The sequence below is a fragment of the Euphorbia lathyris genome, chromosome 6 (assembly GCF_963576675.1).
Source record: "Euphorbia lathyris chromosome 6, ddEupLath1.1, whole genome shotgun sequence".
NCBI lineage: Eukaryota > Viridiplantae > Streptophyta > Magnoliopsida > Malpighiales > Euphorbiaceae > Euphorbia > Euphorbia lathyris.
In genome coordinates this window covers 68,285,029-68,309,001 of record NC_088915.1, presented here as the reverse complement: position 1 = coordinate 68,309,001, position 23,973 = coordinate 68,285,029, and the positions used below count along the sequence as shown (strand labels likewise).

Sequence of the window (23,973 nt, the reverse complement as noted above, 5' to 3'; positions counted from 1 at the left end):
TGCAGGAAGGTGATGCATGTGCGTGCTGCTCGTATATTGGCCATTTTGTGAAAGAAACCTGTATTCCGATCCCCCTTCTTTAGCCATCTTACCCTGCTCTTATCCCTGAGATATACCTCTCTTTGCCTTTGGACTGCGTCAAGTTCAGCATGTGCAGCAAGTTCTTTTTGATGACGCTCCGCTGAAAACCCACTGAGAGCAATATCCGCTTGGATCTGCGTAAGTGAGTTAGTCGCCTCCTCAATTCGGACATAAAGATTCCCAAAAACTTCTTTATTCCACCTTCGCAGTATACCCCGCAGCTGCTTTAATTTCGCGCAGAAGGATTGCATCGGTGGGAGCCTGGTGTTGCAGTTAGTCCAGAATTCAGCCACCACTTCTCTCAGATTATGGTGCTGCACCCACATGTTTTGGAACCGAAATCTGACTGGCTTAACAATTCTCTGCATACTTCTGAAAAACAGCGGACTATGGTCGGAGTGATGTCTTGCTAGAGCCATGTTGCTGTAAATATCCCAGTAATCAGAAAAGTCCTCTCATATAAGCGAGTGGTCCAGTTTGCTTTCCACCCTTGCGGAACCAGAGCGCCTGTTGCTCCAGGTATACAGCAGACCCTGTCTGTCAGCCTCAATTAAATTAGCATCTTCAATAAAATTACGAAACTCCCGACACGGCCTAGAAGCGGGTGATCTGCCAGTTTTTTCGTGTGAACCAAGAATGGCATTAAAATCCCCCATAGTGACACACGGTCATGAAACTCTAGTCCTTAAAAGTTGAATATCCCTGTACAAGGCCATTCTTCTGTTCGCCCAAACACTTCCGTAAACAAGGCAAATATAGCTTGAAATTCCGAGGCTTGAAAAATTCAACAAAACAAATTGCTCATGTGTGTGATAAACTACTGCAGATGCAGATAACTGTGTTTGAACAAAAACCCATAAGGTAATCGGATTTCTCTTATTAGAGCCAATTAGGGTCATGCCGATACTGTCCCAATAGGAGGTTTGTATAGTACTGAAATCAACCATGGGTGCAGCTAAGCATAAGATATTCGGTTTATGAACTTTGCATAAATTAGTAAGATGTCGCTGTGTCTCACGATTATTAATTCCCCTATAGTTCCAATACAACACATTCATTTATATCGAATAGGCAAATTACTGACCCGTTTCACGCGAGTTGATTCGACCCTTGTGTCCTTTGGCTTCGCTTTCCGTTTCACAGTTTTAGTGCCTACAGTTTCCCACGATCCCTCCTCCTCATCTACTATGCCAGCCCATAACTGTGAGTCTTGCATAGTTAAGTTATCACACAGGTTATCTGTGCCTGGCGATGTTCGACGGTCATCCGGGTCAAAATTTGTTGTGTCTGTTCCCTCATTCAGCTGCGGGCTACCCGCTAAATCCGTCATGCCGAGACGGTTGTTCTCCCCCGGTGAATTCTGCTCCTTCTCAGCGAGTTCCAAAGCCGCTGCCCCTTCACTCTCCTTCTCCTTCTCAGCGAGTTCTAAAGTCGTTGCCCCTTCACTCTCCTTCTCCTCTGGCAGAACCGTTGCCTCCTCATCACTTGAGTTAATACTCAAGACATTACCGTCTTTGTTCGCCTGGGTATCAGGACGCGTAAAATTCTGCAGAATTCTGTTTGTTACCGCCGTCACTGGATCATCTGTCGGGGCTGAGTTCCCAGCCTTCTTGCCTTGCCCCACCGGCACGGATTTCTTAACGGGTTTCGAAACGGGTTTTTTATTCCGTTTACAGTCATAAGCCATATGGCCGATGTTCGAGCACACTTTGCAAAAATTCGGAAGCTTCTCATAAGCCACTTCAATCCACAACTGTTTACCTTCCCTTTCTATACTCAACTTAACCGGCAAATCTGAGCTAAGATCCACATCCACCAACATTCTCGCAAAATGCCCAAAATCTCCCTCAAGTGTGGCTCTATCCACCCTAATCAGTCCACCAATGCATCTAGAGATGTCAGATAGAATTTGAGTGTCCCAGTATTCCCAAGGGAGAGAATACAGTCGGACCCAAACTTGAGCTGTTGTTGATTTTTCCGCAAAAGGGTCAAAGTCTGGAACACACGGCTGCAATCGGAAAGTCACAGCCTTAACGTTCAACACTCCCTTCGCCAGAACTTGATTTTTCAGTGCCTGTGATCCCAGAATGACGTGATAGAAACCTCTTCCGATTGAAATCAGCCTTCATGTATCTGTTATCCCCCAAGCAGTTGTCAGAGCCCGTTTGAGTTCTGCGACCTTCCACGGGTTGTCCTCTTTGTTCAAGATTATTCTTCCGATTAGGGAAGTGGAGCACAACGCAATTCGCCTATCATAGGCTGCTTGCGATATCTTTACCGTTTTGATACCGCCGATGTCAGAGATCGCTGCCGAGGAGGGAGGAGTATTGACGCCATTGGATTTTAGGATTCCAGCGTAAGATTTTGGAGGAGGATTCGCCATAGGCGGCGACTGCGCCAACCGTAGCTTTGGATTGAAGAGAACTCTGATATCTTGATAGTCTTCCTCGATGACAGTATTGGCCGGGGCGGCCATGGCGGCCAAGGAATCTCTCAATCGCCGAAGAAGGGCGGCGGCCAGGGTTCAGCGCCAAGGAATTTTCGTCGAAAAAAAGAATAGCTCGACCATGTGCATCCCTAGTTTCAATTGGGTTTGATGTAATTTTACTCTGTAAGAGAATATAAATTTATCTATTTGTAAGATGTAACCAACTTTATCAACTTTTATCAAATATATCAAATCAATTTCATGATTTCTCTTACAAGAATTAAGATTTTTTTCCATTTATTTGGAGATTTTCAGTCTCTTCAAATCTAGATTGAGAATTACTTTGTGGGTGATGAATAAGAAGAATACTGAGATGAAACATCGGAAAAATTTACAATTTAAAATTAAAAATGATATTCTGCATTCAAACATTAAGATGTTTTTAAGTACATTGAATAGTAAGTTTCGATCCCGATAAAAGAATCCTCTAAACATTACAAAGGAAGTTAACTCAATAATTATCGGTGATATATTTTTCCATACTTATCAAACAAGTTATGATCAAGTTCTTTTCTAAATAGAATTTATGATAAGATGAGAGCATTAAATTAACTAAAAATGTTAAATCAAAGGATTGAAAGACACCGAGTTAAAAGATTTCAAAGCGAAACAACATAAAAAAAAAAAACATAAAAAACCATATGAGGATATTAATCCATGAAAATATGCTCAAAGGGACAATAATAGGAAGTCACTAGAAGAGTCGAGAGGTTCGGGATTACAATGGAAACACTAAGATCCAAATGATGAGGTCATCCATTTAATTCCAAATAGGATAATAATGACAACCACTTTCATTTTGCACCGTTGATTATACAAAACGACGAAACTTAGTGCATACATAATTATTAATTTCAGAAAAGGACGCAACTAAATTGCTGCTATAAAATTAAAATTAAGCTATGATATTCATCCTCATCCTTATTCAGTAGCACCATGGATGCTCAAACCACCACTCAGACTTCCCACCCAACTTTCAGGTTTCTTTTCATTTCATTTCTTTCATTTTCTTAAATCCCTTAGCGTTTGTTTCCTTATATATATATAGGTTAGTTACATATAGATGCCATGTATTTTCGTCGATTTGCAGATGAGTATTTGTAGTATTTTTTTTCACAAACGCTTGCAAAATTTTGTAAAGGCAACCTTGTGATTTGCAAACTTTTTTATTTGAGTTTACGTTGTTAGAATTTGATGATAACGATTTCGAAATGAAAATTTTTATACGTTAAATTATAGGTCGAATATATCACCAGCTCCCTGAACTGGTCCAAAATAGTAGATTGGCTCTCTGAACTTTGTAAGTGGTTCATCAGCTCTCTAAACTTGCTTATTTTGTATCACTAGCTCCTTACAATTATCCATAAAAATAGATTAGCTTTCTGAACTTTACAAATGTCTCACCAATTTCCCAAACTTGCTTATTTTTCAACCACTAAATATAAAAACCACAATACTAACTCTTGATCCTTATCCATTCAATCTCTCAATCCTGCAATACTAACTCTTATAATATGTTGAAAAGTAGGAGAAGCCAAAAAATTACCTCTAGAATAGATGAAGATGTGTTTTTAGAATATAGATTTAATAAGTTTTTGTATTTACTTATTACGGAATAAGTAAGTTTAGGGAGATGACAAGACACTTGTAAAGTTCAGGAAGTCAATTTATTATTTTGGACAAGTTGAGAGAGCTAGTAATATATTGATCTAAATTATATTGTAAGCAACTTTAATTTTTCAAATTTTTTAGGTTTTAGGTTAGTTAGGTGTTGAAAAAGTTAATGTTTAAAGAGACAAAATTGAAATGATAATTTTAAAAAATAAAAATAAAAACTATAATTAATATAATAAATATAATATTAAACAACTTTAATTGTCGAAAATTTTCATTTTGAAATTATTAATGATTAAATTTCGCAAAGTAAAAAATGAAAAATTTTACAATCACATGTTGGTAAAAAAAAAAATATATACCAGAAGTTCACATCTGCAAATCCGTCTAACCTTGTTACATCAATTTGTAATTAACTATAATGAATTCATATTTGTTTGATGTATGTATTTGGAGCAGATATATCACCGTCGAAGATAGCAACAACAGCGGGAGCAGAGCAATTTGCAAGTGCGGCAAAGGATATAGATGCGTTATCACTAAGACCACCGGATCTGACGCCGGAAAGACCTTCACCTGCGACGGTGGTGATTGCATCTGTATAATGTAACTAATCATCATACTTAATTACAATTAACATTTTATTAGTCAAATCGTTTTTTAATTATCTTTGTAACGAAATTACAGAGGCGGAACCGGAGATGGAATAGAAGCGAACTTGCAGCAGAAGATAGAGAGCGCCGGAGAAGACAGCGCGTTCTGCGAGTGTGGAGAAGGATGGACATGCGTCATCACTACTAAGATTGATGGACCTGTCCCCCAATGTGCTGTGGATTGCAAATGTTGATTAATATGGTTAATATAAAATTACCGTAGTAATTAAATAAAATAAGCATGGTCTAATCCAGATTCAATTAGTCTTGGATTATGACCTGAAGTGTGGTTTGAAATTTAGTATCCGTTTGGCTACTTGTTATTTGATGTTCCTATTTGTTGTTGCAGCTTTTATAAAAAACTATTTTTCAATTGTAAAGGTAAACATGAATTGTCCAACCAAACATTTAAAATTTTATATAAATAAATAAATATAGTTTAAGTTTATAAATAGATTTGAGTATTTTATAAATTCAATATTATTGTTGTGACTATTATTTGAAATGAAACGATTTGAAGCTATTAAAAAAATTAACTTTATAAATTATTTAAATTCAATTATTCAATGTCTTCTATACTTACTTTGTTTTTGACAAAGTAATGTTTACTTTGTGTTTTTCACCATTAGATGATGGTGGACTTTGATAAAGTAAGTTCATCCAATGGTGGGAAAAACAAAGTAAAACTTACTTTGTCAAAAATAAAGTAAGCATAACCTCTATTCAATTATTTTGTTAAAAATTATTATCATAACTGTTATTCGAAATGGAGCAATTTGAAGACATTAACATGATTAACCTTATAAATTACTCAAATATAAGGTTTTTTTTAATGAAAATATAAGGTTTGATATTTTTTAAATTAATTAAATTACAAATATTGTTTAATTAAAAGATTGATTTATATATCAACTACTGTTAAAAAAAAAACAAGCCCGTCTGAACACCATATATGTGAAAAAGAAATTAGACATTTGTCATATTTTTATTTTTATTTTTATTTTAATGTTGTTAATCTTACTTTTTCAAAGAAAAAAAACTACCTAAGCCTTTAAATTTGACATGTTTTGAGGATCAAATCTTTTACCAATTATTTTTTGGCATTAAACCATTGATCCTTAATTCTATTATAGATTCAGTCCTAATATAATTTTTCTATAGAGTTTGGGTATGTATCGTTAGGGAAATTCGGTTTATTAATATGGACAAATAAAAATAAGAGTTTGTTGATTAGGATAGATAAAGAGTAAAAAGTAACAAGAAATTACAGAAATTAATTTACAGGAGATTCTTCCAAACTCAATTTCTCCTTTCCCATTTTGTGATTTTCAGTATTAGAATCGCCAAATCGATCTCCTCCTCTTCTAAACATGACGGGAAATTTAAAGAAGACTCAAATCCATAATAAAATCAAGGGTTAAGGTGCAAAAATACCCCTAACGTTTTGGACAAGGAGCAATTTTTCCCCTAACGTCTAAAATGGCGCAATTTTACCCCTAACATTAATAAATTGGGCCAATTTGAGGGGTAAACTACACTAATGGTACCTGAACTTTACATAGTTTACACTTTGGTACCTAGATTACATTGTGTCCCAAAAATATACCTGAAGTAACGATGACCGGACAATTTAGTATATTTTTACCGGTTATGACCGGTCAACGCGAGTTTCATGAGTTAATTACATTAATGGTACCCGAACTTTACTATAATTCACACTTCGGTACCTGGATTTTATTTTATCCTAAAAACATAACACAAGTAAATGTGACTGAAAGGTTTAATTCATTTGATCAGTTAGTGACCGGGTAACATGAACTAAACATTGGGACTCACCATACACTCAATTAACATAAAATTATAATATTGTCATTTATGAGCTAAATGACATTATTATAATTTTATGTTAATTGAGTGTATGATTGGTCTCAATTTTTAATTTAAAATGGTCAAACTCGGGTTGATCAATCACTGATCGGTCAAATATACTAAAATATTGAGTCATATTTACTTGAAGAGTAATTTTTGGACAAAATGAAATCTAGGTACCAAAATGTGAATTCGGGTAAAGTTCAGGTATCATCAGTGTAATTTACTCGTCAAAATCGTATTGACCGGCCATTAACCGGTAAAATATACTTAATTGTCCGGTCATCGTTACTTCGGGTATATTTTTGAGATAAAATATAATCTAGGTACCAAAGTGTGAATTAGGGTAAAGTTCAGGTACCATTGGTGTAATTTACTCCCAATTTGAGAAATAATTCATCAAACTGTCTTCTCGGTCATGAATCTTGTTATCTACACTTCATACGTGTATCATTTTATCAGGAACAAATCACAAACATTCGTTGGGATGTGAAAAAAAATACAAAAAATAAGAAAATATACTGTCTTTTTGTAGGGATAGACAAAAAAAAATTCAAAAAATCCACCGAATTTATAAATATTAATCTCAAATGCTATTATTAAATTATAAAAAACATGAAATCCTTTTTTATAACGAATTATTTTGCAATTGGTGCAGAATAATGAACAAAAATATATATGTTTTATAATAGTGTCTGAAATTGACTCAATTTATTAACGTTAGGGGTAAAATTGCTCTTGGCTTCCAACTTTAGGGGTAAAATTGTACAATTTTAGACGTTAAGAGTAAAATTGCTCCTGACCCAAAACGTTAGGGGTATTTTTGCATCTTAATCCTAAAATCAATGATTCGAAACTCAATGATCAGTTTAAAACAAGAAAAGTTAAGAGCTTAATTATACTTTTACTATTTTTTTAACCAGTAACTTCAGTCGATTGGTACAAAGTTGGTCAGACATTTAAGCGATTATCTTTCAATTAATTTTGGTCATCACTTTGCATGAAACCAGAAATCTCATCAAATTCTCTATATTTTTTTCACATTTTGATTTTAATGTTCTTTAAAATTCAAAGAAATATAAAATATAATTAGATGAAATTGTACACATGTCTAATTCTTTTTTAAATTTCTACACGTATATTTATTGAAAATCAAACTTGAAATTTAATGTGGATTGCTATTCGTCACCCCTATTTTCCTTACCGTCGCCTCCTCTTTGACATTTTTGCCATTTTCATTTTTCATTCAAAAAAATGAAATTCTCTCAATCCCGAAGAACAAAACGAAGAAAAATCATGCCTCTAAAACAATGAAAAATACTTGAACATCTAAGTTTCGTATTAACCAATAATCTGAAATTTAACGAATTTAACTTGAAACGAACTTTTTTTTTCGTTGAATTTACTCTAAACGGGTAGCCCATACGGTCCGGTCCATGGACCGACCGTATGAACTACCAGTTTTGCCTAGGCAAAATCGGGTAGCCTACCCGTTTTCCTTTAGAAAAACGGATTTATTTTTTTTAATTATAATAAATATTAAAAATTAATTGGACGCCTCAATACGTATTTTTTATTTCCAATTTATCTATACGTTTTTCTATCCAATCAATACATAATTTATCAATAATTGAATTTACGTTCTAAAAGATAAATAAATATAAATTAACAAATAAAAATTAATTGCACGCGTTATTACGTATTTTTTTATTTCCAATCAATAATTTATATATACGTTTTTTCTATCCAGTCAATACATAATTTACGTATAATTAAATTTACGTTCTAAAAGGTAAATAAATATAATTTACCAAATAAAAATTAATTGGACACTTCAATACCGTATTTTTTATTTCCAATCAATAATTTATCTATACGTTTTTTCTATCAAATCAATACATAATTTATCATTAATTTTTAATATTTATTATAATTAAAAAAAAATCCGTTTTTCTAAAGGAAAAAGGGTAGCCTCAAAATCGGGTAGCCTACCCGTTTTGCCTAGGTAAAAAGGGGTAGGCTACCCGATTTTGCCTAGGCAAAACTGGTAGTTCATACGGTCGGTCCATGGACCGGACCGTATGGGCTACCCGTTTAGAGTAAATTCAACGAAAAAAAAGTTCGTTTCAAGTTAAATTCGTTAAATTTCAGATTATTGGTTAATACGAAACTTAGATGTTCAAGTATTTTTCATTGTTTTGGAGGCATGATTTTTCTTCGTTTTGTTCTTCGGAGTTGAGAGAATTTCATTTTTTTGAATGAAAAATGAAAAGGGCAAAAATATCAAACAGGAGGCGACGGTAAAAAAAATAGGGGCCACGAATAGCAAAACCCAATTTAATTTCACAAAATCAACATGGATTGCTAACTCTTTAAAAACATAGGTGGCTCTAGAAAGAGCAGACCTAGGCGTCCATCTAGAACCTCTTATTTAGAGGTCTATAATCCAAAAGGTTATATGGTAGATTAAATGAAATGGGTTTAACAGTGAAAAGTAATATTTATACCACCTCATTAGAAAATGATTGACGTAAAGAATCAAATGGTATAATTATCATATTTTCATTGTTAAGGTCTATTGGACCCGTGACCATAGTAGAGTCTAATCTTTATTTTTAGTTAAAATATAAAACTTATTTCTATTATATTGAGATTTATTTTTATTAAAAATTAGATGTAAATAATTATTATCTCGTATCTGAATTTAATAGTGATCATACAATCTCATAAAAAGAAATCGAAAATTGATAACAATGTCACAAATGTGGACCTCTAAAATTGATTTCACAATTTCTTTCTAATTGATAATTAAGATAAGTTATAAATTTAGCCATATAGTTATTCGGGGGGAGTGGTTTAGCCTCCACGTAGAAAACAGTACAATCTTAAATTAAATATTTGTCAGATGGTGCAATTTCAAGTCTCATCAATGTAAGATGAGTTTTATTCATTAAAATAAATGCACAATTTTTCATAAAATTTTTAACGTTTTCTCGCAACCAGTTGGTGCTCAAGCCACCCAAATCTCCTTTCTAGACTAGATCCATCCCTGATTTCAAACCTTATTAGATGGTCATAATGCTAAAGGTTGAAGGGTAGTCAAAACATGAAATTGCATATGAAAAAAATCATCTTTTATTGACGAAGTATCAAATTAGACCGTCTGATAAACAGTAAACTTAAATTACAATGTTTCTGTTGGAAATATAGAATCCATTTTATATTTTGTTGACAACTCAGCTCAGCTCAGCTCAGCTTTTTCTGTACTCTGCTATATAAGCAGTACTTCTCTTCAATAAGATTTATTCGGAATAGAAAGATATTTCTCAAAGCTCTTAGATTATGAAGAGTTTTTACATGGTATCAGAGCAACAAGGAAATTAGATCCAAGTTGCTATCCAAATGACGGAAGGAAGAAGCTACGTCAATGTTGTACGAGACAGAGATGATTTCTTCCTCGATGATATTGAAGAAGATGAAGAAATTATGGCACCACCGATTAAGTCTCCGAAACAGAAAAATAAAAAACCTAATGCTGAAACCAGTCGTAATCATGAAGTTGAAGCAGATTTGATTCAAGTCGGACTGAATCCATCAACGCAACGCCCTGATCGACGAAGTAAAATTCATTCAACACCAGAAATCTTCAAATCTGTGCGACATTATGATAATCCAGGTTCTATACTTGTGAATACACCTATGAATGGATCTAACTATATTTCTTGGCGTCGATCAATGCTTATCGCTCTTAGTGTTAAGAAACGCACTAATTTTGTGCTTAAGGATGAGGAAATACCAGATCCTGATACTAACATTGATGCATATGAAGATTGGATATAGGTGGATAATCTAGTGTTTTCATGGATTATGAACTGCTTAAGTAAAGAATTGCTGGATACTTTTCTATTTGCTCCTACTGCACGGGCTCTGTGGAAAGAACTTGAGCATGGATATGCAGAGGACAATGGTCATTTGTATTTTCATCTTAAAAAGGAATTAAACAGCATCACACAAGGACAGATGACTGTAACTGCATTTTTTAATAAACTGAAACGATTGTGGGATGAAATTTTGGCTCTCAAACCGATTCTCAATTGCAAATGTGGTGGAGCCAGAGAATTGATACAGAGTAGATGCGATGAGGATAAACTTTTGCAGTTCTTATGTGGATTGAACATCGAGTTTGAGCATGTCCGCAATCAGATACTCCTGATGGATCCAATGCCAAATGTCAATCGCGCATTCTCTATGCTATTGCGAATTGAGAAACAAAAGGAGTCAACAACTGATGGCAAGGCAGATTTTGCTCATATTGCAACTGCTAACAAACAACCTAATGCAGTGACTGCACTTGCAGGTCCTAGATCTGTCAACAAACAAAAAGAAGACAAAAGTAATCTCTATTGTGATTATTGCAAACGCAAGAAGCATGATCGCAGCACATGTTTTCGCATCCATGGATATCCTGATTGGTGGACAGGATCCAAGAAGACTGGTCCTGCTGGTCCTCCAGCAAAAGCTCTTCTTACTCATGAAGCACAGACTCCATTTGATGAAAGCTCCACTGATTCAGATGATGAGAAAGAGATGCAGAAATTGATTCAACAAGAAATTCAGAAATACAAGAAGAATAAAGGTAAAAAATAGGTTGATTTCACTACTTTTGCTCGTACCAAGGATACAGGAGAGCATAGTCATTATGCATCCAGTTCAGGTATGCCTAAGACTTATTTACTATCTGTGAATCATAACTGCCACAACAGTCAAGCTGTATGGATAATTGATTCTGGAGCTACCACTCATATGAGCAGCTCCATAAACAACTTCTCTAGTATTAGAAGTTTGGACAAAGCAAGAAAGGTTTACCTACCTGATGGTTCAGTCAAGCTTGTTAACAAGATTGGGGATGTGAAGCTAGGCTCCAATCTCATACTGCATAATGTCCTGTTCATTGATCGTTTTGATTACAACTTGCTATCTGTTGCACAACTACTGAAGGATACAGGTTTGCAAATGACATTTACACCTTATAAATGTATTTTGCAGGACCCTATCTCTAAACATATCCTAGCTGAAGGAACACAACAAGACCACTTATACCTTTTGTCCAATGGTCCTTTTAATTCCATTTCCAATAATGTCATTTCTAGTACTGTTTCTAGTACTGTTTTACATACTACTAGTGCTACAAATAATGGTAGTTTGTGGCATAGACGGCTAGGTCATGTATCTGTTCATAAACAGAAATATATCCCTGTATTTGACAATTGTAATGAGCATGATGATTGTGATATTTTCCTAAGGTCCAAGCAGCACAGAAAACCTTTTCCTACTAGTACCTCTCAAACACATAAACCTTTCGAACTAGTTCATATTGATTGTTGGGGGCCTTTTCATAAACATTCACTCACAGGGGATAGATATATGCTCACTTTGGTTGATGACTATACTAGAAACACCTGGACCATGCTATTCAAGCATAAGACTGAAGTGCCTCACTTGATTTCTGTTTTCATTAATATGATCAAAACTCAGTTTGAGATCAATATCAAGAACATTCACACTGACAATGGGACTGAGTTTGTAGGTACCTCTTGTCAGAATGTATTGCATACTCATGGGATTATTCATCAACGAACTTGTGCTTACACTCCACAGCAGAATGGCATAGTGGAACGCAAGCACAGACACTTTATGGAGACTGGCAGAGCATTGCTTATGCAGGCTGGTCTTCCCATTGAGTTTTGGGGGGGAAGCATTACTTCAAGCCACTGTGTTGATCAACATCATGCCTACAAAGGTACTTGGTTGGATCAGTCCTTATCAGAAACTTTATGATCAGTCACCACCTTATGATCGATTAAAAGTTTTTGGATGTTCATGTTATATAACCAATACTAATCCTCATAAGTCCAAATTTGAGGATAGTTCATTTCCTGCCATTTACCTTGGCAATGCTCCACATCAAAAAGGTTTTAAAACCTATAATTTATCTACACAAAAGCTTGTCATCTCTCGTGACATACATTTTCAAGAGGAGATGTTTCCCTACAAAAAATCTCACACAAATTGCTGATGCTGATGTTCAAAACAATAATACACTCATTTTCCCATCTGTTGTAACAGATGAATCTGATTGTCATTATCAGTCTGCCTCTACACCTCTTATATCACATTCTCCACAACCAATTCAACAAAAACAAGGTGTCAATCAAGATATAGATCTTAATAACAGTCCTTTCATACAACCTTCAATTCCATCTGATGTACCTATATCTCCACCATCTGTTCAAATTCTCCCTGTTCAGAGACACGCCTCTAGAATCATCAAAAAGCCAACAAAATACAATGACTTCGTTTTGAATACTGTGGTAGCAGATTCAGAAGCCAGTTTTGCTTTCACAGCTACTCATGAAGCATACCTTGTCAACCTTAACAAAATTCATGAACCCAAATCCTATTCTGAAGCTAAATCTGATCCGAAATGGTCAGAAGCCATGACTAAAGAATTAAATGCCCTTGAAGCTAATCAAACCTGGGTTATGGTTCCTTTACCCCCTGACAAGCAAACTATTTCATCAAAGTGGTTATTTAAAGTTAAATACAACCGTGACGGTTCTGTGGAGCGTTATAAAGCACGACTAGTAGCTCGTGGATACACACAGAAGGCTGGAGTGGATTACAATGAATGTTTTGCTCCTGTTACAAAAGTAAAAACTGTCCGTATGTTCATTGCAATTGCAGCAAGTAAAGGCTGGCCAATTCATCAAGCTGACATAAATAATGCATATCTTCATGGCCATATTGATGAAGATTTGTACATGGAGCCTCCAGTAGGATATCATGTTGAGAAACCTGGATATGTTTGTAAACTTACCAAGTCTTTATATGGTTTAAAACAGGTTGGGCATCAATGGAACCTAGAGTTCAGCAACAAATTGAAAAGTATGGGGTTCAAAAAGAGCATTCATGATTATTGCTTGTTCACTTTGAAACAAGAATCTGATTTAATTGTCCTCATTGTGTATGTTGACGACATCCTCATTACTGGAACTTCAGAAAAGTTAATCCAAGAGATAAAAGAGGAGCTTGATCGCACATTCACCATCAAGGATTTGGGAATTGCTCGTTATTTTTTAGGTGTGGAACTGGCTCGATCATATTCTGGCATATTACTCACTCAGCAGAAGTATATTCTTGATATGTTAAAAGATGCGAACATGAGTAATGCTAAAGTGGCCAGTAGTCCTTTCCCTTCCGGTTTACAATTTGATGCAATTTCAGATCCTTATGAAGAACCAGAGCAATACAGGAGACTGATTGGTCGATTTTTGTACCTTGGTTTCACTCGTCCTGACATTGCTTATGTCACACAGCAGCTTAGTCAACATATGAATTCTCCCTCACAGGTCCATATGAAAATTGCTCAACATGTGCTTCAGTATTTGAAAGGAACAATGTCCATGGGGTTGTTCTATGCTGCGGATGCAGAATTCCAGTTATTCGCATATTGCGATTCTGATTGGGGACGATGTAAAATTACACGACGATCAGTAACCGGTTATTGTGTAATGTTAGGCAGCTCTTTGATAAGCTGGAAATCAAAGAAACAAGGAACGGTGACAAAATCGTCAGCTGAAGCTGAGTATCGATCAATGGCAACCACCGTATGTGAGATCAAGTGGTTAACATACCTCCTTGCTGAGTTCCAGATTCAAGTGCAACTGCCGATTCCCCTATATTGCGACAATCAGTCAGCAATTTACATTGCTTCAAATCCAGTATTTCATGAACAAACAAAGCATATTGCCATTGATTGCCATATTGTTCGTGAATACTTGGAGGAAAAATTCATCACCACCCTACATGTGGCTTCACAATCACAATTGGCCGATGTGCTCACTAAACCATTGAGTTCTAATCAGATGTGGCCAAGTTTATCCAAGTTGGGACTGGTCCGCATAACATCTCCAACTTGAGGGGAGGGGGGGGGGGGGGTGTTGGAAATATAGAATCCATTTTATATTTTGTTGACAACTCAGCTCAGCTCAGCTCAGCTCTGCTTTTTCTGTACTCTGCTATATAAGCAGTACTTCTCTTCAATAAGATTTATTCGGAATAGAAAGATATTTCTCAAAGCTCTTAGATTATGAAGAGTTTTTACCGTTTCTACATAGAAGCTACATTTAATATACATTTAATATAATTACTAACCGTTTTGTTATCAGAGCCTTTAACATATTAGAAATACCTCAGAGGAAAAACATGTACATATTCCATCAATTAATAAAGATTAAATATATAATTATTTCACACGATTAATTTTGATATATTACATACTTGAACTTATTAATTTTGGATTTTTGGTATTTTTATTTACTGATTTAACACTTTATATCATATTTTTTTTTATAAAAAATATAAGTAGATTGTGATTAGTTTTTTTTACTGTTAGTATGTAAAATATAAGCATGTAAAAAATATTATGTAAAAAGGATAATTAATGGCCTAATACATCATCAGCTCCCTGAACTGGTCCATAATAGTAGACTGGCTCCCTGAACTTCGTAAGTGTCTCACCAACTCCCTAACGTTTTGGATTAGGAGTAATTTTATCCCTAACGTCTAAAATGATGCAATTTTACCCCTAACATTAGTAGTCAAGAGAAAATTTATAAATTGTGTGATTTGTTACTGATAAAATGACGCACATGTGAAATGTAGATGACAAGATTCATGATCGAGAAGACAGTTTGATGAATTATTTCTAAAATTAACCAAATTTATCAGCGTTAGAGCTTAGCTTCCAACGTTAGGGATAAAATTGCACCATTTTAAACGTTAGGGGTAAAATTACTCCTGACCCAAAAACATTAGATGTATTTTTTCACCTTAATTCGAGTTAGTATTATGGTTTTTGTATTTAGTTGTTACAGAATAAACAAGTTTAGAGAACTGGTGAGACACTTGCAAAGTTTAAGGAGCCAATCTACTAAAATGGAAAAGTTCAAGAAGTTGGTGATATATTAAGCCATTATTAATTGATAAGTTTAGATACATATGTCATAATATAAATCTAAACATAAATACATAGTATTAAAGCTAAAAATTATAAATTTAGGAGTATAATTATTTTTTAATTATTTAATAAATTAAAAAAATGAAAACCACATATATAATATCAAATTGACAAAATTTTCCCGTAAAACAGTTGCTTTCTGATAGGTTAACAAGTCTAACTTAGCTTTAATAAAAAAAGAAAAAAAAAAAAACAAGTCTTTTAACTACCAAATATTTAGATAATATAGCTTAAATATTTTATCATTTCACAAAGCGGGGATAGCTCAGTTGGGAGAGCGTCAGACTGAAGATCTGAAGGTCGGGTGTTCGATCCGCCTTCACCGCAATTTAGTTTTATTTTGATTTTTTTCATACAATACTGACTGTTTTCAGATTTGAAGCCCGACCCACTTAAATATTGAAAAGCCTTCAACACAAACTCACTCCAAAGCCCATTCGTATATTACATGGGCCTTAACCAGGCCTAATCTGAATATATTTATTTAATGGGAAATTTACATTATTGTAATATTTAGTTTTCAATGCAATTATACATTATTGTAATATCTATTTATATATTTTGTGAAATTTCTTCCATTAATTTCTTTTAGCAAAATCGATCCTGAGAAACTTTGTAAATCTGATATTGGTGGATGGAATTTCAGATTATTCATTTATTTAAATATATTAAGTCTATGATAGTTTAATTTTGTTCACATTAAACTAAGTTAATGAAGCGTTTTATAATTTCATATGCGTTGCATATTTATATTTTTAATATTTTTAAAATAGTTTTATTTTATAGATAAATTGTAAAAATGTATTTGAACTAAAACAATCTAATTAAAAAAATGACGTGTTCTTAATTGAAATAGACGTTTATAACTAGACTTGTCCATGGACTTGGGTATCCGCCCATGCCCGTGTCCCTTGGGTCGGATTTCAACAATAAAAATTGATCTTAAGTTCAGTCCAAGTCAACTGTTAAAGTCCGTCTATTTTTTGGGAGGGCTGATGAAAGTAGTACGAGTTGGGCGTCTTATTAATTTTAATTAGGAAATTTATATATTTATAATTAAAAATTAGGGAAAATTACACAGAAATTCATATTTTAAAAACTATTTACAACTATGTCAAGACATAATTTTAGATTAAGTCAAACTAGTAAACTCAGTACTTTTAATATATTTTAAGGATTAGAATTTATAAATTAGAAGTCTAAAATATATTTTCTATAGTTTATGATTTATGAATTGGAGTCTAGAATTTTTAAATTATAGTGTAAATCATAATATAAAGAGAATAATAACATATTAAGTATTAACTTTGGTGATATGACTTTATAATTTTGAACTTGATTAAGATATTCATGTATTTTTCCCTAAAAATTATGCACAGTTTCTTAGGTAGGTTTGTATGGACTAGGCTTGAGATTGATTTTTAAACCCGAATCCGGTCCGGTCCGAGTCTGTCTAAATTAATAGTAGACAGGACAAAATTTGGGATGAGTATTTTTATTTAAAAGCCTGTTACGCCCGGCCCAACCTAGCCTATATATAGGTCTATTCATAACTAATTAATTTGTTAAGGGGAGACTTTTTTTTGGGGGGAAATCGATAAAAAAAAAACTTAATGTAACTAAAAATTAATAGTTATAGATTTAGAGGGTGTTTGTTTCAACTTTTTGAATCAGTGTTTTGTATTTTACTCCAAACAACATAAAATATAGTGTTGGGTCAGGTTCAGAAAACATCAACTTTTAGCTTCTTTTTTTTAAGGAAACAACTACGTTTCAAAACTTTTCACGAAAAGCTTCTTTTTGGAGCTTTTCATGAATAACTATTTATAGTTATATGATATTGATAAAATTATCCTTCTTATTTCTATATAAAATATGTTTTTCTTTAACATTCTTTCTACCTTTATAATAATATTATCGAAAAAACAAGGTTTTCCTCCGTTCAATAATATCTACTACAACAATAAACAACAGTATATACTGTAATAATAAACCGTTTATTGTAATAACAAACAGTTAATAACAACAACTATTAACTCACAATTTATCAAAAAAAAAAAAAAAAAATTAAAGATGTAATTCAACAATATTCGGATTTATTTTAAAGCACAAAAATCGGAATTATTAATATTAAGTAACTCATTTTACCTAATTTTTTTATCAGGGAAAGATGCGAACAAATATAGCTAAAAAAGTATAAGGTCCGTTTGGCTACTTGTTGTTTACTGTTCCTATTTGCTGGTTGTTGTTCATATTTGCTGTTACCTTTGGAAAATGCTGCTTTTCCAAAAAGCAGAGATTCCATGCTTTTATAAAAAAAACTACTTTTCAGCAATAAAAGGCAAACAAGATGAGTCTAACCAAACACTTAAAACGATGTCTTTTAAAGTGAAAATGCAAACAGAAGGTGAAAAGTAGGTAAACAAACACCCTCATAGTCAATGAGATTTCATCTTTCATTACATTAAGTCCTTAATTTTTTATTTAGACAACAACAACAACAACAAAGCCTTAGTCCCGAAATGATTCGGGGTCGGCTAACATGAACCATCATATAAAACCGTGAAATCAAGTCGTGTCAGCGGCACAAATTTGCTCCCTCCACTCCGTCCTATCCACTACCATATTTTCCTCAATTCCCAGTAAACTCATATCACTCTCGATCACCCTCCTCCAAGTTTGCTTAGGTCTTCCCCTACCCCTCACCACTACATCCGTTTGGCACTCTTCGGTTCTCCTAACCGGCGCATCAAGCGCTCTACGTCTCACATGGCCAAACTACCTTAGTCGGTTTTCTCTCATTTTATTCTCAATAGATGTGACCCCTACTTTTGTCCTAATTATTTCATTACTCACCCGATCCTTTCTCGTATGACCACACATCCATCTCAACATACGCATCTCCACCACCGACATCTTATGGATGTGGCAGTGTTTCACTGCCCAACACTCCGTACCATATAACAATGCTGGTCTAATTACCGTCCGATAGAATTTTTCCTTTAATATATTAGGCATGTCGGGGTCACAAAGGAAACCTGTAGCACTCTTCCACTTCGACCAACCAGCTTTAATCCTATGAGCAACATCTCCATCTACTTCTCCATCCATTTGGATAATAGATCCTAAATACCGGAAGCAATCCGAGGCCTGAACAACTCTCCCATCTAGGGTGATTGTCCTTGCCTCCCTACTCCTATGGCCGCTAAACTTACACTCCAAATATTCTGTCTTACTTCGGCTCAACTTAAAGCCTCTAGATTCTAAAGTTTGTCTCCATAGTTGCAACTTCCTCTCCACTCCTTCTTTCGTCTCATCAACCAACATAATATCATCTGCAAACAGCATGCACCATGGTATACCATCTTGAAGTGAATTTGTTAGTTCATCCATAACGATGGCAAAAAGAAATGGGCTTAGTGCGGAACCTTGATGCACTCCAATCGTAATAGGAAACTCTTCAGTCTTCCCAACACTAGTACGTACACTCATGCATGCTCCCTCATACATGTCCTTTATGATGTCAATATATTTCCGCGAAATGCCTTTCCTTATCAAGGCCCACCAAAGTACTTCCATTGGTACCTTATCATATGCTTTCTCCATGTCAATGAAAACCATATGCAAGTCTTTCTTCTTATTTCGATAGTGCTCCATTAATTGTCTCATTAGATGGATGGCTCCCATAGTTGATCTTCCCGGCATAAAGCCAAACTGGTTTTCTGAGATCTTCACCGTCCTCCTTAGCCTTTGTTCGATCACTCGCTCCCAAAGTTTCATAGTGTGACTCATTAATTTGATTCCCCGATAGTTGGCACAATCTTGGACATCGCCTTTGTGTTGGTCCCGTGTAATTAGTTCCAAAGGGGGGGTTAGGAACTAATGTAACTTTTTCGCTTAATTATGTTGACTTAATTTAATTCTTTAAATTACTTTAGTCAGTTTTGGTCAGCAAGGCCGAGCAAGATGTAAGACAACTTTAGTCAGAGTGTGACTAGAACCGTTTTACTTGTGAGTTGGGAATTAACACTTAAGGTCAGCTTCCAACTCAGCACTCTGATTACTCAGTGTCAGCTTATACAATTTATATCCTGAGTAATTTAAGCAAGCAACACATACATATATATATTGAGATAAAGAGTTAGAAATTACTCAGCAGACTTATCCTGGTTCGGCCTCACCGCCTACGTCCAGTCCCCAGAATCCTTCCGGGCTTTTTCAATCCAATACTGAGCTCTTTAAAGGTAGAGCACAAACCATTTACAAAGCAATTGAGTATGCATGAGTACCGTCCTCTATTCGTCTACTCAACCCCTACTGAGCGCTATAACCAAACACTCAGATTTTCTCTATCGCTGAGTACTAAAACCGAGTACTCAGCACCACTCTTTCAACTTTTACAATTGATACAAATTTGTTCTTTCTAGATGAAGAACACTTTAGATGAATACAAATTCAATCTAGACTTTTAAACAGAAATAGGATTTGGGTGTAAGTATTTGCTTTTTCTTATTTGTATGTGCTTGTATATATGCTTTTCTCTTTTGTATTTCGGCGAAGGATCCAAGTGAAGAGCTTGTCCTTTTATAGTGAATTCTGAGGCTGCAATCATTTGAATTCGGATGTATCCGTTAAATTCAAATGGTCTTCTTGCGTCATTCACTGGTCAGCATACAGTTTTGCAGGTCAATCCTGTCTTTTGAATTTAGCAGGCGTCAAGCTTGTCTTCTTCCGCCAGGTTCGTCTTTTAGCGCCAGTTTTGTCTTTTAGCCAAAGGCCAGTTGACCCATACGTCTCGAAACTGTCTCCTTGCGTAATTCCAAAGCTTCTGAATTGGCACAGATCTCTGTCGGATCTTGTCTTTTAGTAAACGGATCATTGGCGCTATCCTGATGAACACCCAGCTTGATTTTAATAGACGTAGCCTTCGATCTTTGTCTCTGGTGAGGCTGAGTCATGTTCTACTCAGCTTCTTCGGCCAGCTTCGTCTTTAAGCGTTTGTTTTGAGGAACACTTTTCTTCTATAATGCTGAGTTGTGTTTGATGACTAGTGGAGAATTTCCGTTAGGTTTTCGTCTCTGTGGGGGCATCATTGGGTTCGACGGGGGGAAGCTCCGATGCCAAAGTCAGTATAGAAGAACAAAAGAGCAAACTGAATTGACAAAGGGTAAGTGAATGTGCACCTTGAGAGCCTGAGATACAAGCTATATATGGTCATGAAGTTGTAACTTTTAGTAACTAGAAAGTCTCCATTAATGCTCCATTAATGGCGGTTACTGGTTTCCTTTAAGTATGCCGGTTAGCTTATTGATAGCTTATTAATGGTCTTTATTACGGGATCGGCTCAGCTGTTTCAATAGCGGATTGAATGGTTATGGTGATTCGCCTCACAGGTTCGCCCGCGGATCTCTTGTGGTGAGGTGTTGGTGATCTGCCTGTTGGATCTCTTTGCTCAATACGCCGTGATACTCCGGTATCAGGTGATCAACACGTGGCGTTCTAGGCGAATATCCCTTTTGATCCTTGGGATAATATCACAATGTTATTAGAAGCCCCCCTAAAGTTCCTTTGAAGTCCTTTAGGGCTTTTGAGCTTCTTCGCGCGCCGTCATGATTACCTGCATTAATGGTCACTCTGTTCGATGCCAATCGATGGGTGACACGTGTTATGGGCGCGCCGCTCGAGAAAAGAGAAACGCCTTCTTCCTTTCTCTTTCTTCCTCATTTGTTCTTCTCTTCCATTTTTCTTTGTGCTTTCTTTGCCCAGAGTTTTTCCCGGAGTTTCAGAGTCCTCCAAGCTTTTACTTTCATGTAAGTTCATCTTTTTCATTCTATTTTTTCTGAATGTTTAGGAGCTCTTCTTCATCCTCTGAATCGACCTTCGAACTTTTTAATTTGACCTCTTCCTCTGAAATCGTAGTTAGCTGGACTACTTCTTCATCGGAAAATTCTTATTCCTCCAAAGATACAGTTAGCTCTAATTTAGCTGAGTTGCATAACTCGGCGCGAAATAGTGTTCGAACTCGTTCAAGTAGAATTCAAAACCTTTCCGTCCCCGTTACTGGTACTGCTCCGGCAATATATTTTAGGCGAGTTTCCGGGATGGTGGCTTCTTCTTCTGCCCCGTCTAGGAAAAAGGCGCCTCGTGCGGAGTCTACTCCATCTCGCATGAGCGCCGCGGATCTAGCGGATCTGGCGAATTGCTTTTCGTGGTTAAAGGACTATGAGACTCAGTTGGCGGCCCCTCATCAACGACCCACCTGTCCGCCAAGCAGATATCTGTCCGTATATTGTAGTCATGTAGAAAGAGGATTTCGACTTCCTCTCCCTAAGATAATGGCGGACATTCTAGCTTACTTTGATATCACTGCCAGCCAATTACATCCGAATGGCTGGTTAGATCTGGCTTTAGATTGTTACTTAGCTTCAAACTTAGGGGTAGTGTGCACCCCTCGTGTCTTTCGATCGTTTCATAAACCGTCAAAGCGAAAGTCTGAGTCTTTCCTCACTTTTGCAAAGTTTGGAATATATTCGCCGTTTAGCGTCAAGATGTCCAACGTCCATCTTTGGGACGAAAAATTCTTCTATGTAAAGATAAAAGATGGCGAGTCTTTAGGCTTTCCATCGTTCTGGAATGCCAAACCTCTGCATATGGCGAGAGACATGCGCATATTGACAGATAGTGATGAGGTAGTGGCGGAACTCATGAAGAGTGTCAAGGCGGATGCTTGGACATACGCTGACGCCTTGGACTTCATGATGAATGACATTCCTTTGATTCGCCAAGAAGGGGACAAGTTCATTTACTCAAAGTTTGCACAATTTGATCAAGGTAACTTTGTTTTTTCTTTGAACCTTGATTACTTTATTGTTCTTTTTGTCAGGGGTTTATCTAAGGCCAATCACGCTCTTGTAGAGATGCGCAAGAAACTGAAGGAGGATGAGGCTAGAAAGAAAGGGCAGGCAGCGGATCCCCAAAAGAGTGCAGGGAAACATCCTGCTGATACAATGGCCGACCCGCCTCTGAAGAAGAGGAAGCCTACAGCTTCCGGCGGATAAAATTTTATGGCGGATGCCATAAAATCCGCAATGCCCTTGGTGGAGAAGGAACAAGTAAGCTGTTTTTACCTTTTCCCTTTTGCCATATTTTGAATCTAAGTTCTGACCTTCCCATCTTTGTGCAGATGGCGAAGTCTGACCTGGGCGGTTACTGGTCCGCCAAACATGGTATCAAGGGATCTTTGGAGAATGAGTCTGTCATTAATGACCTAGACAAGGCTCTTGGTCTGTTGGGTGAGGTGCAAAAGAGCCAGAACCAGATCCCAGGATCAGCCCATGTCCAAATGGGAAAAACGGAGCTTCTAACGGTAAGTTCCCTCTGTCCTTTTGCTATTTTTTGGATGAATGAGTGATCTCCTTTAGGGAGAGTTTTACTATTTTTCTTTCGTTTGAATGGACTGTTTGCATGGATAGATGTATACTCGTTTGCGAGCCATAGAAGCTGAGCTCCTTCAAGGTGTGGCGGATAAGGCCACTATAGAAAAGTTGGAGAAAGAAGTCGCTGATGCTAACGCGAATGACGCATCCGCCATTGCCCTCAAGGATGCCGAGATCCAGAAGCTGAAGGAGAAGATCGAAGCAGATGCTAAGGAGCATGAGGATGCCTTAGCAGACGCTAAATTCATGGCAGGGGAGCAAGCTTTCTTTTACGACGAATGGATCATGGCCTATGTCCAACTGGCGTATCCCGAGATTGATTTTACAGATCCGGAGTTCACCATCCCTGACCCGGATGTTGTCCTCAAATATCACAAAATCCCGGACGTCAAGGATTACATCCGTGATCACGTTCGGAAATGGATGAAGGGATCCGCCGAAGAAAGCAAACCTCTCGCCAACCTTAAAACCGTGGACCTCGATGAAATGCCCTCGAAGATAGGTGACCAGAGTGAGGAGTTAGTAACCAATAGCACTATTCCTCTAGGAGGAATTATCTCTGTTGAGCAGGAAGCCCCACTGGAGGGCGTATCTGGTGTTCTAGAGAAGGAAGCCCCTTTGGAGGGCACATCGGGGAAAACAAATGCTAAGGAGGATGCTCCTATTAATGTGTAGCTTTGTTTGTAAAACTTAAGTACAGTTTGTTAATCCTTGCTATTATTTATTTTACTTTTACGTTTGCGTAAGTAAATT

At 36.1% G+C, this 23,973-nt stretch overlaps 1 protein-coding gene and 1 non-coding gene across 2 annotated transcripts; both read left to right on the top strand.

Annotated features, from left to right (window-relative positions):
• The first annotated feature begins 3,432 nt into the window (after positions 1-3,432).
• Positions 3,433-5,288, top strand: LOC136232127 (uncharacterized). The gene is made up of 3 exons (XM_066021160.1): positions 3,433-3,549; positions 4,643-4,789; positions 4,871-5,288. The coding sequence occupies exons 1-3, from the start codon at positions 3,506-3,508 to the stop codon at positions 5,028-5,030; spliced, it is 351 nt and encodes a 116-aa protein (XP_065877232.1). The 5' UTR covers positions 3,433-3,505; the 3' UTR covers positions 5,031-5,288.
• A 10,750-nt stretch (positions 5,289-16,038) lies between these two features.
• Positions 16,039-16,111, top strand: TRNAF-GAA (transfer RNA phenylalanine (anticodon GAA)). Its single transcript has one exon. It is a non-coding gene; the product is annotated as a tRNA-Phe (tRNA).
• Positions 16,112-23,973: the final 7,862 nt, after the last annotated feature.

What these genes read in the sequence shown, in the direction of transcription:
- LOC136232127 (XM_066021160.1), top strand. Translation starts at nt 3,506, where the DNA reads ATGGATGCTCAAACCACCACTCAGACTTCCCACCCAACTTTCAG. An exon ending in ACTTCCCACCCAACTTTCAG is followed by an intron (nt 3,550 to 4,642) that starts GTTTCTTTTCAT and finishes TATTTGGAGCAG; the next exon opens with ATATATCACCGTCGAAGATA. An exon ending in GGTGATTGCATCTGTATAAT is followed by an intron (nt 4,790 to 4,870) that starts GTAACTAATCAT and finishes ACGAAATTACAG; the next exon opens with AGGCGGAACCGGAGATGGAA.